General features: G+C 37.7%; 1 protein-coding gene across 1 annotated transcript in view; it reads right to left on the bottom strand.

Annotated features, from left to right (window-relative positions):
• LOC132559223 (trehalase-like) overlaps nucleotides 1-16,221 on the bottom strand; it is a 36,098-nt gene that overhangs the window by 7,240 nt on the left and 12,637 nt on the right. Inside the window, exons 2-10 of the mRNA XM_060223842.1 lie at nucleotides 13,420-13,520; nucleotides 12,866-13,010; nucleotides 10,770-10,857; nucleotides 9,296-9,396; nucleotides 8,174-8,266; nucleotides 7,687-7,926; nucleotides 5,586-5,635; nucleotides 4,794-5,003; nucleotides 1,385-1,617 (exon numbers count right to left, since the gene is read on the bottom strand). Coding sequence (XP_060079825.1) covers nucleotides 1,385-1,617; nucleotides 4,794-5,003; nucleotides 5,586-5,635; nucleotides 7,687-7,926; nucleotides 8,174-8,266; nucleotides 9,296-9,396; nucleotides 10,770-10,857; nucleotides 12,866-13,010; nucleotides 13,420-13,520 — 1,261 coding nt within the window. The remainder of the gene's footprint in view (nucleotides 1-1,384; nucleotides 1,618-4,793; nucleotides 5,004-5,585; nucleotides 5,636-7,686; nucleotides 7,927-8,173; nucleotides 8,267-9,295; nucleotides 9,397-10,769; nucleotides 10,858-12,865; nucleotides 13,011-13,419; nucleotides 13,521-16,221) is intronic.

Here is a 16,221-nt window from a genome sequence, read left to right on the forward strand (position 1 = left end):
GGTTCACATGAATGTTTTACCCGAGATAAATGGTTCACATGAATGTTTTACCCGAGATAAATGGTTCACATGAATGTTTCGAGATAAATGGTTCACATGAATGTTTTACCAGAGATAATGGTTCACATGAATGTTTTACCCGAGATAAATGGTTCACATGAATGTTTTACCCGAGATAAATGGTTCACATGAATGTTTTACCCGAGATAAATGGTTCACATGAATGTTTTACCCGAGATAAATGGTTCACATGAATGTTTTACCCGAGATAAATGGTTCACATGAATGTTTTACCCGAGATAAATGGTTCACATGAATGTTTTACCCGAGATGAATGGTTCACATGAATGTTTTACCCGAGATAAATGGTTCACATGAATGTTTTACCCGAGATAAATGGTTCACATGAATGTTTTACCCGAGATAAATGGTTCACATGAATGTTTCGAGATAAATGGTTCACATGAATGTTTTACCCGAGATAAATGGTTCACATGAATGTTTTACGAGATGAATGGTTCACATGAATGTTTTACCCGAGATAAATGGTTCACATGAATATTTTACCAGAGAAGAATGGTTCACATGAATGTTTTACCCGAGATGAATGGTTCACATGAATGTTTTACCCGAGATAAATGGTTCACATGAATGTTTTACCCGAGATAAATGGTTCACATGAATGTTTTACCCGAGATAAATGGTTCACATGAATGTTTTACCCGAGATAAATGGTTCACATGAATGTTTTACCCGAGATAAATGGTTCACATGAATGTTTTACCCGAGATAAATGGTTCACATGAATGTTTTACCCGAGATAATGGTTCACATGAATGTTTTACCCGAGATAAATGGTTCACATGAATGTTTTACCCGAGATAAATGGTTCACATGAATGTTTTACCCGAGATAAATGGTTCACATGAATGTTTTACCCGAGATAAATGGTTCACATGAATGTTTTACCCGAGATAAATGGTTCACATGAATGTTTTACCCGAGATAAATGGTTCACATGAATGTTTTACCCGAGATAAATGTTCACATGAATATTTTACCCGAGATAATGGTTCACATGAATGTCTTACATGAGATAAATGCTCACATGAATGTTTTACCCGAGATTTACGGTTCACATGAAGAAGATGTTTTACATACCCCCGTCAAAAGTGAATAGTATCGTGAATGAAAGGGAAAAAGAATGTTTTAATCAGTTCTTGTTTGAAGGTATTTTTTCACGAGTCTACTTCTGCTCTCTGGGAGTTACCTCCCTTCGTTGAGTGATAAGTTTTGTCTAAGGCAGTGGTGTTTTACATCGTATGTTTCAGATGATATCTCATGCGTGTGAAATCAAGAATTTTTTAATATTGTCGATACAAACCTTGATGTAAGATTCTACAGCTGATAGTTGGCGTTTGAATTTAGCATCGTCCATGTCACCACAGCCGACGAATAGAGGGAATATATTGGATGCATAAAAGTTGGCCCTAGATTCATTTTGGCTGTAAGAGAAATCGAACCACATGCCAGCCTCCTCGTTCCATAGCACAGTGTTAATAGCTGATCGGCGTTCCCTGTGCCGCCAAGTATAGTACTCTGTCTTGGCTGTTTCACCTGACAATAACATTTATTTTAGTCGGGATCTGATATATTAGTCAGGATCTGGTGTTTGAGTCAGGATCTTGTGTTTGAGTCAGGATCTGGTGTTTGAATCAGGATCTGGTGTTTGAGTCAGAATCTGGTGTTTGAGTCAGGATCTGGTGTTTGAGTCAGGATCTGGTGTTTGAGTCAGAATCTGGTGTTTGAGTCAGGATCTGGTGTTTGAGTCAGGATCTGGTGTTTGAGTCAGGATCTGATATATTAGTCAAGATCTGGTGTTTGAGTCAGGATCTTGTGTTTGAGTCAGGATCTGGTGTTTGAGTCAGGATCTGGTGTTTGAGTCAGGATCTGATATATTAGTCAGGATCTGGTGTTTGAGTCAGGATCTGGTGTTTGAATCAGGATCTGGTGTTTGAGTCAGGATCTGATGTTTGAGTCAGGATCTGGTGTTTGAGTCAGGATCTGGTGTTTGAGTCAGGATCTGGTGTTTGAGTCAGGATCTGATGTTTGAGTCAGGATCTGATGTTTGAGTCAGGATCTGATGTTTGAGTCAGGATCTGGTGTTTGAGTCAGGATCTGGTGTTTGAGTCAGGATCTGGTGTTTGGGTCAGGATATGATGTTTGAGTCAGGATCTGGTGTTTGAGTCAGGATCTGGTGTTTGAGTCAGGATCTGATGTTTGAGTCAGGATCTGATGTTTGAGTCAGGATCTGGTGTTTGGGTCAGGATATGATGTTTGAGTCAGGATCTGATGTTTGAGTCAGGATCTGGTGTTTGAGTCAGGATCTGATGTTTGAGTCAGGATCTGGTGTTTGAGTCAGGATCTAAAATCTTATTCAGGATATTCTAGTTAAGATCTTCTATCTAAACCGCGATCTTCGAGTTAAGTCAGTATCTGAAATTTTAGCCTTGACCTTCTATTTTAGTCAAGAATTTATTTTTAGCCAGGAACTTCCTTTTAGTCCGGATCTCCGATTTAGGTTTTAGTCAGGATTTTATTCTCCGATTTATTCTGAATTGCTATTACCTTTTTTTTCTATTGATGTGTGAAATCAATGAACAGCGTGAAGATAACTACACAGATTTTATACTCATGAGTAGGTAATATTACGGTAAATATGAACTAGGGTAGCTGAGAGAAGAAATACATTGATAGAATATAAGGATTAACTATATATCTGTTTACGTTATTGAGCAATAATAAAAAAATCCCGGAATGCAGCATGAATAAACCGATACGTAATACTTATGAGTTAAGTCAATAGCCAATGAAACGTGACAACACAAAGCCACGTCAATAATCAATCCAATCAACCGTGACAATACAAAGCTACGTCAATAGCCAATCAAACGTGACAATACAAAGCTACGTCAATAGCCAATCAAACGGGACAATACAAAGCCACGTCAATAGCCAATCAAACGTGACAATACAAAGCTACGTCAATAGCCAATCAAACGTGACAATACAAAGCTACGTCAATAGCCAATCCAATCAACCGTGACAATACAAAGCTACGTCAATAGCCAATCAAACGTGACAATACAAAGCCACGTCAATAATCAATCCAATCAACCGTGACAATACAAAGCTACGTCAATAGCCAATAAAACGTGACAACACAAAGCCACGTCAATAATCAATCCAATCAACCGTGACAATACAAAGCTACGTCAATAGCCAATCAAACGTGACAATACAAAGCTACGTCAATAGCCAATCAACCGTGACAACACAAAGCCACGTCAATAATCAATCCAATCAACCGTGACAATACAAAGCTACGTCAATAGCCAATCAACCGTGACAACACAAAGCCACGTCAATAATCAATCCAATCAACCGTGACAATACAAAGCTACGTCAATAGCCAATAAAACGTGACAACACAAAGCCACGTCAATAATCAATCCAATCAACCGTGACAATACAAAGCTACGTCAATAGCCAATCAACCGTGACAATACAAAGCCACGTCAATAATCAATCCAATCAACCGTGACAATACAAAGCTACGTCAATAGCCAATCAACCGTGACAACACAAAGCCACGTCAATAATCAATCCAATCAACCGTGACAATACAAAGCCACGTCAATAGCCAATCCAATCAACCGTGACAATACAAAGCTACGTCAATAGCCAATAAAACGTGACAACACAAAGCCACGTCAATAATCAATCCAATCAAACGTGACAATACAAAGCCACGTCAATAGCCAATCCAATCAACCGTGACAATACAAAGCTACGTCAATAGCCAATAAAACGTGACAACACAAAGCCACGTCAATAATCAATCCAATCAACCGTGACAATACAAAGCCACGTCAATAGCCAATCCAATCAACCGTGACAATACAAAGCCACGTCAATAATCAATCCAATCAACCGTGACAACACAAAGCCACGTCAATAATCAATCCAATCAACCGTGACAATACAAAGCTACGTCAATAGCCAATCAAACGTGACAACACAAAGCCACGTCAAAAGCCAATCAAACGTGACAATACAAAGCCACGTCAATAGCCAATCAAACGTGACAATACAAAGCCACGTCAATAGCCAATCAAACGTGACAATACAAAGCCACGTCAATAGCCAATAAAACGTGACAACACAAAGCCACGTCAATAATCAATCCAATCAACCGTGACATTACAAAGCTACGTCAATAGCCAATCAACCGTGACAACACAAAGCCACGTCAATAATCAATCCAATCAACCGTGACAATACAAAGCTACGTCAATAGCCAATAAAACGTGACAATACAAAGCCAATCAAACGTGACAACACAAAGCCACGTCAATAATCAATCCAATCAACCGTGACAATACAAAGCCACGTCAATAGCCAATCAAACGTGACAATACAAAGCCACGTCAATACTTACATGTTGTTAGATGATAAGATAAAAAGTTCCAGTGAAAAAAAATCATTTTCTTTATAGATTTGTAACATAAATCTGCTCAACATCGATTTCATACGTATACGTGTTAATGTTAGCGTTACCTAGGTACCTTTGTCACTTGCTTCCTTGGATTTTTCCAGTTTCCGTTCTACATTATACGCCATCGACATGACTTCCATTAAGAGATCTTATTTTTACAAAATATTCAGGGGAATGAAATTTGTTGCTTGATATTTTTACATTGGAATGTACCATTGCTATATTTTTGACGTACCTATCACAGTAAAAATCTCCGCCAGTAGTTTTTGATTCCAACAGAGAATAGAGTTTAGATCTACAGGAATAATGTCCTTCGTATCGGTGGCCTGAAGTCCCAAGTCCTCCACGGTAGTATCATTTCTCCGACGTGAGTACCAGCGAGAGGAAAAGTCCCAGCCGGATTCACATGCGGAGACAAGATTGGAGTACAACTCTAAACCGTCCTCTGTGTCAGAAAAATAATAATAAAAAACAACAAGAAATTACCGACATGTCAAAATAATAATAGTCAAAACTAGAATTAAGCAAAATTAGGACAAACTATGAACTATGACTCCCGAAAAAGTGCAAGGAGAATAAGACCAGTTGTTCTGGAAGAGTAAGCGCCTTCTGTTTCACCGACGTCACTCGCCATGTAACCTTTGTCAATCAAAGAAAATTATGTTAATAATTTCTTTACAATGCTGGTGCTTAGTATTTTAATAGTGGATTGGATAAAAATTGATAAAGAAACGTGCAACGCGGTCGTTACACCGTAGGAATCAACCTGAACCAAGAGAAACGAAAAGAAATTGTTTTTGTTGTAGTTGAATAACACAGACACCGAAAAACGAGAAAATATAGACATATCAACAGAATCGTAATTCAAACTCAAAATAAAGCAAAATATGAACAAAAAACACATGGCTGCTCCTGAATAAGTACTAGGAAAATAGGACCTTGTGATCCAGAAGAATCAGCGTCTTCTGCTTCATCAACTCTGAGAGCTGTCAGCTGTTGCAGGTGTAACGTTATATTATATACGTACCTTGAGACAGACCTGCCGTTACAGAAATATCTTCCGCGTATGACTCTGGCCTACAAAAGATGTGGAAATGTTTTATTATAGTTATTTAAAGATGAGGATTTACAAGAAAGGGTCCAATAAATCATGTTTTATCTAACACAATGGTTTATATTACAATGCGAGACCTCGAAATGAAACGAAACCTAAAACAGATTATAATGGACTAGAATTTGCAGAGTGTTGAGCTTAAAAAGCCTGTGTTTACTGATGCGTTAACATGTAGACTGACTAAGAATGGATCTCCTGCTAGCATCAAGCATCTCGGTATTTACATGACAAGTCGCCCAAACTTCAGAATGCTTCTGGGGTATGCTGATAGGAAGGCCAAATTCACGTCATTTACATGCAAAAACTGTGTACTTTTTTATCAGATACTCGAAGCAGATATTGAGAATTTAAGAAAATTGTTTCCCGAATTCGAAAAAAAGATGATAGTCAAAAAAAAAAAAATTTGTGTAGACCACAACTTTGACTTCCTTGGATTATATTATGTAAACAAAAATTGTCGACGTTTTAAAGTGCTCTGTATTGCTAGACTTTATTGGCTAATGAAAGGAACGATAGATGATGGTCAGGAAAGGAGATAGCTTTTGTAATGTTTTCATACGTTTGAGATTGTGTCAAAATTCACCAAAGATTTATTTTGTACGTGCATGAGGAACAACAACGCCACCTAGTGGCACACCACGGACAAAATGATTTCAACCTTATTCCCCTTTCGAATAGTTGAAATAATGTTGCTTTTTCCCTAAATGGGCCCCGCCTCCGCTATCCTTTGGATTAGGTAGTCGGACCAGAGTTAGGGTCAGTTTGAATCTGTCCATATATTTGATATTATGTAAATTTCGAAGAGTTTCAATGACGCTATAATTCGAGGAAGAAATATAAATATGAAAATATTACCATGAAAAAAAACCCATTGATAACGATCATTATTCCATGACTCTTATGAATATGCATTACATATTGTGTGGAGATTTATAACTATAGAATCTCTAGGATATCTACTACATGTTGTGTGAAGATTCATAACTATAGAATCTCTAGGATATTTACTACATGTTGTGTGAAGATTTATAACTATAGAATCTCTAGGATATCTACTACATGTTTTATGGAGATTTATAACTATAGAATCTCTAGGATATCTACTACATGTTTTATGTTTTATGGAGATTTATAACTATAGAATCTCTAGGATATTTACTACATGTGTGGCGATTTATAACTATAGAATATCTAGGATATTTACTACATGTTGTGTGAAGATTCATAACTATAGAATCTCTAGGATATTTACTACATGTTGTGTGGCGATTTATAACTATAGAATCTCTAGGATATCTACTACATGTTTTATGGAGATTTATAACTATAGAATCTCTAGGATATCTACTACATGTTTTATGGAGATTTATAACTATAGAATCTCTAGGATATTTACTTCATGTTGTGTGGCGATTTATAACTATAGAACCTCTATTATATCTACTACATGTTGTGTGGAGATTTATAACTATAGAATCTCTAGGATATTTACTACATGTTGTGTGGCGATTTATAACTATAGAATCTCTAGGATATCTACTACATGTTTTATGGAGATTTATAACTATAGAATATCTAGGATATTTACTACATGTTGTGTGAAGATTTATAACTATAGAACCTCTATTATATCTACTACATGTTGTGTGGAGATTTACAACTGTAGAATCTTTCGGATATCTACTTCATGTTGTGTGGAGATTTATAACTGTAGAATGTCTAGGATATTTACTACATGTTATGTGCAGAATTATAACTATAGAATCTCTAGAATATTTACTACATGTTGTGTGGCGATTTATAACTATAGAATCTCTAGGATATCTACTACATGTTTTATGGAGATTTATAACTATAGAATCTCTAGGATATCTACTACATGTTGTGTGGAGATTTATAACTGTAGAATCTTTCGGATATCTACTACTTGCTGTTTTAGGGTTGTGGTAAAACTGTAAATATCTAAACCGCCCAAGACAACACATTACACCAGGTTCGTGTGAAGGATTCTTACCTTGGAGCGGCCATATCTACAGCGTACCGAGCGAGAGAGTACGTCTCGTCTCCTTTACTGATATTCAGTGATCGATTGTCTACCCAGAATTGGTACTCCTTCTCCAGGGTGGCGATATTGTCGCGAAGGAAATCTATATCTCCTGTACTCTTGTAATACTCGTAGACCATGGGGATAAACAAAGGAGGCTGGGATCGTTTCCGGTAGTAAACCCGACCGCCATTAGGTATATGTCCTAATCTAAAAAAAACCAAGTTATAATATATAAACCTATCATTTCAAATATCTCAATACAACAGCAAGGCTGAATTGTATAATGTTCATCCTCGATACTCCAGGAGTGACGATTGTACGCCCTGAAGTACCGAGGGTGTTCGGCTCTTTTAGTAATATGTTAAATTTATGAAGGGCGACCAGAACGAGACTCGTAAGGTCATAACGGGACACGTGACGGGGGTGTTTCTAATGAAGTATAATCCGTACTTACGTTTCAATCAAATGCACGAAGTTGTCAAGCATACCTCTGGCTGTACTGTTCATTTGGCACACAAGTAGTCCCTTTATTACCCAGTAGGTATCCCTAAATATAGATTAACAAGTAAAAAAAAAAAAAAAAAAACAACAAAATATTCAATATGGTGGCCCCATCAATACCACTAGACTTCATTACTGAATAGATTTCATTAAACAATGTTTACCACCATGTAAGTATCCCTAAACATGAAAATATTCAATATGGTGGCCCCATCCAAAACAAAGAAAGTCACACAGAGTAGATATAGGCCTCCCGAAATCTCCCGCCTGGTAATATGTCGAATGTACAGTACATTATCCAGTCTGGTAAAGAATTACGTACCAGTAATAGGTCTCCCGAAATCTCCCGCCTGGTACTGTGATATATGTATACATTGTCCAGTCTGGTAAAGAATTACGTAATAGTAATAGGTCTCCCGAAATCTCCCGCCTGGTACTGTGATATATGTATACATTGTCCAGTCTGGTAAAGAATTACGTACCAGTAATAGGTCTCCCGAAATCTCCCGCCTGGTACTGTGATATATGTATACATTATCCAGTCTGGTAAAGAATTACGTACCAGTAATAGGTCTCCCGAAATCTCCCGCCTGGTACTGTGATATATGTATACATTATCCAGTCTGGTAAAGAATTACGTACCAGTAATAGGTCTCCCGAAATCTCCCGCCTGGTACTGTGATATATGTATACATTATCCAGTCTGGTAAAGAATTACGTACCAGTAATAGGTCTCCCGAAATCTCCCGCCTGGTACTGTGATATATGTATACATTATCCAGTCTGGTAAAGAATTACGTACCAGTAATAGGTCTCCCGAAATCTCCCGCCTGGTACTGTGATATATGTATACATTGTCCAGTCTGGTAAAGAATTACGTAATAGTAATAGGTCTCCCGAAATCTCCCGCCTGGTACTGTGATATATGTATACATTGTCCAGTCTGGTACTGTGATATATGTATACATTGTCCAGTCTGGTAAAGAATTACGTAATAGTAATAGGTCTCCCGAAATCTCCCGCCTGGTACTGTGATATATGTATACATTATCCAGTCTGGTAAAGAATTACGTACCAGTAATAGGTCTCCCGAAATCTCCCGCCTGGCACTATGAAGGGATTGGGCAGATAGAATAAAGAATATCTCTCAGGGTGCTTCAACACTTCGGGTTTAATCTGAAACCAAGTAATGCAGAAATCTTTAATCTACACTACAAGCCGAATTAGTCAGTTTGTTGTCGAATGACTGAGATCCTAGGGAACTCTCAGATTTACGGGGAACGATGTTAAGCGACCCTCTATATTTCTATTAAATGACACTTAGTAACTAAATGTTTTGTTAGAGCGAAAAGTCTGAAATATTGACATGATAATACCCGGATGTTGTACATGTCGATATCATAAGACATAGAAATTACACAACAATTGTTGTTGTATGTGGTATTTCATTCACTCGAGTTATTTTTTAATAAAAAAATACAAAAACATAAACTTCACCGTGTCAAATAAACAGCTGAAAAATACATATTCTGAGGATGAATTGAACAATCTGTTTACGACGTTAGTTGGGGTGTATATATCATACAAGCAGTAGATTGCTGCAAATTGACCAAGGTTTACATGACAGGTGTCGTCGATGAAGCAGAAGACGCTTACTCTTCCGGAACACCTGGTCTTATTCTCCTTGTACTTTTCAGGAGTTTCCGTGTAAATCGTTCTTTTAATCATGTCTTTGCCCTGATTTTATGGAATTTGAGTTTGGGTTATGATTATGATGCCATGTTGGTATTTTGTTGTTGTTTATTGATATGCAGAGCTGACAATTTTAGTAACACATCAAAACATTACAATCCATTACAAATCAAAGTAAGAAATAGATTGGTTAGTTCTTGTCGACGTTATAAAAGGATAGAAATTCATCTAAAAATAAGACCATTACAAAAACAATCGTGAACTACTTAAAGCGCGTATAAATTTCCATGAGTGCGTAAATCGCCTTTCCGGTCCTCTTTAAAACTGATCAAAGACTGGAAGGTCCTATACCACAAATGGTAAATATGATACATTTAACCAGCAGCCACCAGGTTTACAAAATCGTCCGAGATTGGAATAACATAACGCATTGTGTAAAATGTAATATGCACGTATCTGGGTAAATTCACGAATCCTACTGACATTAGTTTGAAACGAAAATTTCACATTTACCGGAAAAAGGGTACCTTTGTTTCCTACAATGATCATATTTACTACGGTAAATGTTGTGACTTTCGATAGTTCATGATTTTTAGTTCAAACAACTTTAAACAAAACGAATATGCTTTTTTCTAATGGGGTTATGGAACAGATAATTTCTCAAGTGATATTTCTTTTTCGCGATTATATTTCATTGTCGAAAATACTCATTGAAAAGGACTAATTGTAATATTGTTGTGCATGATAGGCGATAGGCAAGATTTAATGGGAAAGGACCAACCGATAGTGGTTTTGGAATCCAGAATTTTGGTAAAAACGTAATATTTGTTACTAGGAATGATTTGTCACCTACTTACCTTCCTTCCCAAGTCCTTCCATATATTACAGAGATCCCAGGCAAAGTCGTACAGGAGTGGATCGGTAATGTTGTTGAGAAAAGACGGTCTGTAAAAATGAAACGCAAATATAGTAAAAGGAATCAAATATAGTGTTGTTGTGGTGCCGTGACCAGTATTACTGTTCTGAAACCCTCTCCCAGTTGTATACTGTTTTTGTGATCGCAGTTTCGTGATTAATCACTGTCATGGAGACGAATAAAAAACTTTTGCGGATGTTCAGTACTGAAGATATAGTAGATAAGTTGCAGAAGGAACAATAAGAAATTCCAGAAGTAAAAATAAAACATATATATCTAATGATATAATGGTGGTAATGACTCCCACATTGGTCGCCTCCATCAACCAAAAGGCGACCAATGTGAGTAAATATTTTTTTTCGCGATAATCATCATTCGGAGGCAGGTTCATGTATGAGTGGCTTGTTCATTGTTCTAGTTATTATTTTATGTTTTAATGACACATTATCTTGGGAATATTTATTGTGAAATACGTTTTTCGAAAATCTATAGAAAAAAAACCTCTCCACAACTTAGACGTGAGAAGCAAGCAGTTTACATAGCAACAATCACACACTCTGAAGGATCACACGAGTACCACCACGATACTAATGGTATCAGCTGAGCGACCGAGGTATGTAATTATGACTATGACATATTCTAGTTTGATACCAAGGTAAACTATCCTGTAGTAACACTGGGGAGAAGTGTCGTACCCAGAGCGTCGTGTCCAAGGCCAAACTTGACAACACACACCGATCCATTTATCAGCTTTATATTGGTTAATAGATAGAACTTAATATCCAAATATTATTTCGAATGACCCAGTACATTTAGATTTAACACTTTATTTGATTATGTTGATAATGATGAATTGATATCAGTTGTATAATTTACTAAGATAATTAATGATCGGCTAATTCTAATGTCTCTCTGAACACTAAGACTTTTTTCTTTCTAATGTCTCTCTGGACACTAAGACTTTTTTATTTCTAATGTCTCTCTGGACACTAAGACTTTTTTATTTCTAATGTCTCTATGGACACTAAGACGTTTTTACTTTCTAATGTCACTATGGAAACTAAGGTGTTTTCTTTCTAATGTCTCTATGGACACTAAGGCGTTTTCTTTCTAATGTCTCTATGGACACCAAGATTTTTTTACTTTCTAATGTCTCTATGGAAACTAAGGCTTTTTCTTTCTAATGTCTCTATGGACACCAAGAATTTTTTACTTTCTAATGTCTCTATGGACACTAAAACCTCTCTATTTCTAATTTCTCTATGGACACCAAGACTTTTTACTTTCTAATGTCTCTCTGGACACTAAGACCTTTTTCTTTCTAATGTCTCTCTGGACACTAAGACTTTTTTATTTCTAATGTCTCTATGGACACTAAAACCTCTCTATTTCTAATTTCTCTATGGACACCAAGACTTTTTACTTTCTAATGTCTCTCTGGACACTAAGACCTTTTTCTTTCTAATGCCTCTATGGACACTAAAACCTCCCTATTTCTAATGTCTGTATCAAAACTACCTGACTTTTGACCGAGTACGGACCGTTCACTGAAGACATCTAGGTTTGCCCCATTGCAGGATAATCCAGAAACGTTTACATGATAATTTGTATTCCCTGTATTCCTCAGCATTCATTGGGTTCACAATAATGAAATGCTACTAGACGTATCCAGGTTATGACATTCCAGTGTGATAGCACTATAAAAGCGTTCGTCAGTAGTACCAACTTGTTACGATGATTCTCGATGTTACCAGGATGTAAATCATGCCGACCTCTATAATAAGCCTTTATAAAAAATAAACTTGTAGTTTATAATATCAACCTGTATTTGCTTACTATTATTTTCGAGTTTTTAGGGTATCCAAAATGATTGGCCACTGAGTTTTATTCCTAACTCGGAACAATACTGAGAAATTTCCGAATACCTCCTCAGTAGTTTTAGATGTATATTGGCAACAAACATATGCGATGAAACAGAGGGACGTACACGAAAATCCCTTCTAGACTGGTTGGGAACTTACCGCATCCAACACTTACATGCGAGGTAGGTCTGAAGGAACCCAGGGCATAAACTCGTCTCCTGGCCCGGCGAAGTACCTGTGTACAAATTCTGTCAGGTTTTCTTTTGGCACTTTGTCATCATATTCCATTTGTAATTTATCGAATTCCAACAAAATTGTCTCTAAGAAAAAAAAAACCGTGATTTTTATTAGTATTGCGTGTATACAAAAAGGATGTGAATTTGATGTTTTCATCCGGTGAAACACTAAAGTAAAATAAAGTTCAAATGATCGCTCCGAAATTTTAAAGAGTGTCATTGATGGAAAAATATATCAAACAGTACATTAACGGTTTAAGAAAAAACATACCAGTACGTCGTCAGGTGTTACAAATATGTCTATGTGTTACAAATATGTCTATGTGTTACAAATATGTCTATGTTGCAAAGACCTAACAGGAAATTTAACAAGTACTTAATACTGTTAACTTTTGTCGATCTTTTTTGATGAGAAAAAAAAATCTATTTCAATATCGGTTTTGATTATGATTAAAGCCAGAGACGTATATGTCTCTGTTTAAGCTATATTTACCTTCCGGATACTTCAGACTCATATCCACAAAAGTTTTGGAATCTTCAAATATTCGAGAAGTCTGTACAGCGTGTAGAATGGACCCGTTACAGTAGATATTGCTGGATAATAACAAAAGGTATAACTAATAGTAATGTTAGGAGCTATAACTTCCCACAACACGGCCTTCTTTTATGTTCTTTGTTTACAAAAGACACACAAGTGAATAACACCTTGTGATTTAGAGTTAGTACAGCCAAACAATGGAGTAAGCTACATCATACAGCTGGTTCGTCCATCTAGGACTCGTCAGTGATGCTGCATCATACTGCTGGTTCGTCCTTCTAGGACTTGTCAGTGATGCTGCATCATACAGCTGGTTCGTCCTTCTAGGACTTGTCAGTGATGTTACATCATACAGCTGGTTCGTCCTTCTAGGACTTGTCAGTGATGCTGCATCATACAGCTGGTTCGTCCTTCTATGACTTGTCAGTGATGCTGCATCATACTGCTGGTTCGTCCTTCTAGGACTTGTCAGTGATGCTGCATCATACAGCTGGTTCGTCCTTCTAGGACTTGTCAGTGATGTTACATCATACAGCTGGTTCGTCCTTCTAGGACTTGTCAGTGATGCTGCATCATACAGCTGGTTCGTCCTTCTATGACTTGTCAGTGATGCTGCATCATACAGCTGGTTCGTCCTTCTATGACTTGTCAGTGATGCTGCATCAAACAGCTGGTTCGTCCTTCTAGGACTTGTCAGTGATGCTGCATCATACAGCTGGTTCGTCCTTCTAGGACTTGTCAGTGATGTTACATCATACAGCTGTTTCGTCCTTCTAGGACTTGTCAGTGATGTTACATCATACAGCTGGTTCGTCCTTCTAGGACTCGTCAGTGATGCTACATCATACAGCTGTTCCGTTATCAATTATATATACTCAACAAAAAAAGAAAAGTCGAGTTGCACGGCATTTTGGTTGCAGTGTGAAGACAATTTACCAGTTGGTAAGTCGTTTAAACAAAACTGGGTCAACATCCGATCGTCCCCGAAGCGACCGACCCCGTAAAACAACCGCCAGGGATGACCGTCGTATACGATTGATACACTTGCGCAATCGATTCGTAACCGCAGTAGAGACTACAAGGACAATGTTTGGGCGTCGTGTGTCTCCCCAAACAGTCCGCAACAGGTTGAGGGCCTACCAATTGAAAGCGCGGCGTCCCTACACTGGTCCCAATTTGTTGCGACGTCACCGTAATAATCGGCGTAACTGGACCCGTGTTCACCGTCGTTGGGCCTTACGACAATGGAACAATGTTCTGTTTTCAGATGAGTCCAGGTTTTGTCTGCAATACGGTGACGGAAGGCGCTGAGTGTGGAGGCGATGAGGGGAGCGTTTTGCGAACTGCTGCGTCGCAGAACGGGACCGCTTTGGCGGCGGAAGTGTAATGGTTTGGGGTGGTATTTGTGGGGGGACTCGTACCAGGCTTGTTGTGTTAAATGGCAATTTAACCGGCATTCGATATCGGGACGAAATTTTAAGACCAGTGGTTCTTCCATTCTTAAGACGCCATGGCGTTGGCGCCATTTTTCAACAGGATAACGCACCAGCGCACACCAGTCGCGTCAGCAGAACTTTCTTGCAGCAGAATAACGTACAGGTGTTAGATTGGCCATCTAAATCACCTGATTTGTCACCGATTGAGCATGTCTGGGACGTTCTTGGGCGACGCGTGAGAGAACGTTAAAATCAGCCGTCAAACTTTCAGGAGCTGGCCCAAGCCTTGATCGCTGAATGGAACAACATCTCTCCTCGAATTATCCGCTGGTTTGCGTGTTCCATGCGACGACGCTGCAATGCTGTTTACTTCGCAAACGGTGGCCATACCCGTTACTAATGGTGTTACCTTTGAAATTGACCCCAATGTCCATTACAGTCGAATAAAATCAACTGAACGCAAAGTTTTATAATGAACCATGACTGCAGTTTTATCAGAATTGATCAATTACTTTATTCGTACATGGTAAGGATTTATGAAGGGGTTAATTAATTAATCACAGAATAAAGTAGTTTTACCTTTCTTTTTTTGTTTGGTATATATGCTAATCTGTTCACCAAATGGTTTTTGTCTGTTAATACACATAATTCTAAATCTTAAGTAAAGTATGAAATAGGTCATAATACTTTTATCTACGTACTTCTTTCTGAACAGTGTGGTGTTCAGCGTGAGTGACAAGGGAAAGCTGCCATGCTTTCAACAAAATCAAACCCCAAATCGATTTCATCAGGGAAAATCAAAAACAAATTAAAAATATATACGTAGACAATTGAAAAAAGCAAGGAAAACGAAATCATTGATTTAGAAGGAAAATGATTCACACAACGTAACCATCAGACATACAAACAAACATCCCACACATCTAACTTTATATCACACAACGTAACCTTCAGACATACTATCAAACATCCCACACATCTAACTTTATATCACACAACGTAACCATCAGACATACTAACAAACATCACACATCTAACTTTATATCACACAGCGTAACCATCAGACATAGTAACAAACATCCCACACATCTAACTTTATATAATACAACGTAACCATCAGACATACTAACAAACATCCCACACATCTAACTTTATATCACACAACGTAACCATCAGACATACTAACAAACATCCCACACATCTAACTTTATATCACACAACGTAACCATCAGACACACTAACAAACATCCCACACATCTAAATTAAAATCACACAACGTAACCATCAGACATACTAACAAACATCACACACATCTGACTTT

Source organism: Ylistrum balloti, unplaced genomic scaffold (assembly GCF_031769215.1).
Source record: "Ylistrum balloti isolate Yb309-2 unplaced genomic scaffold, AGI_CSIRO_Ybal_v1 Utg370878, whole genome shotgun sequence".
NCBI lineage: Eukaryota > Metazoa > Mollusca > Bivalvia > Pectinida > Pectinidae > Ylistrum > Ylistrum balloti.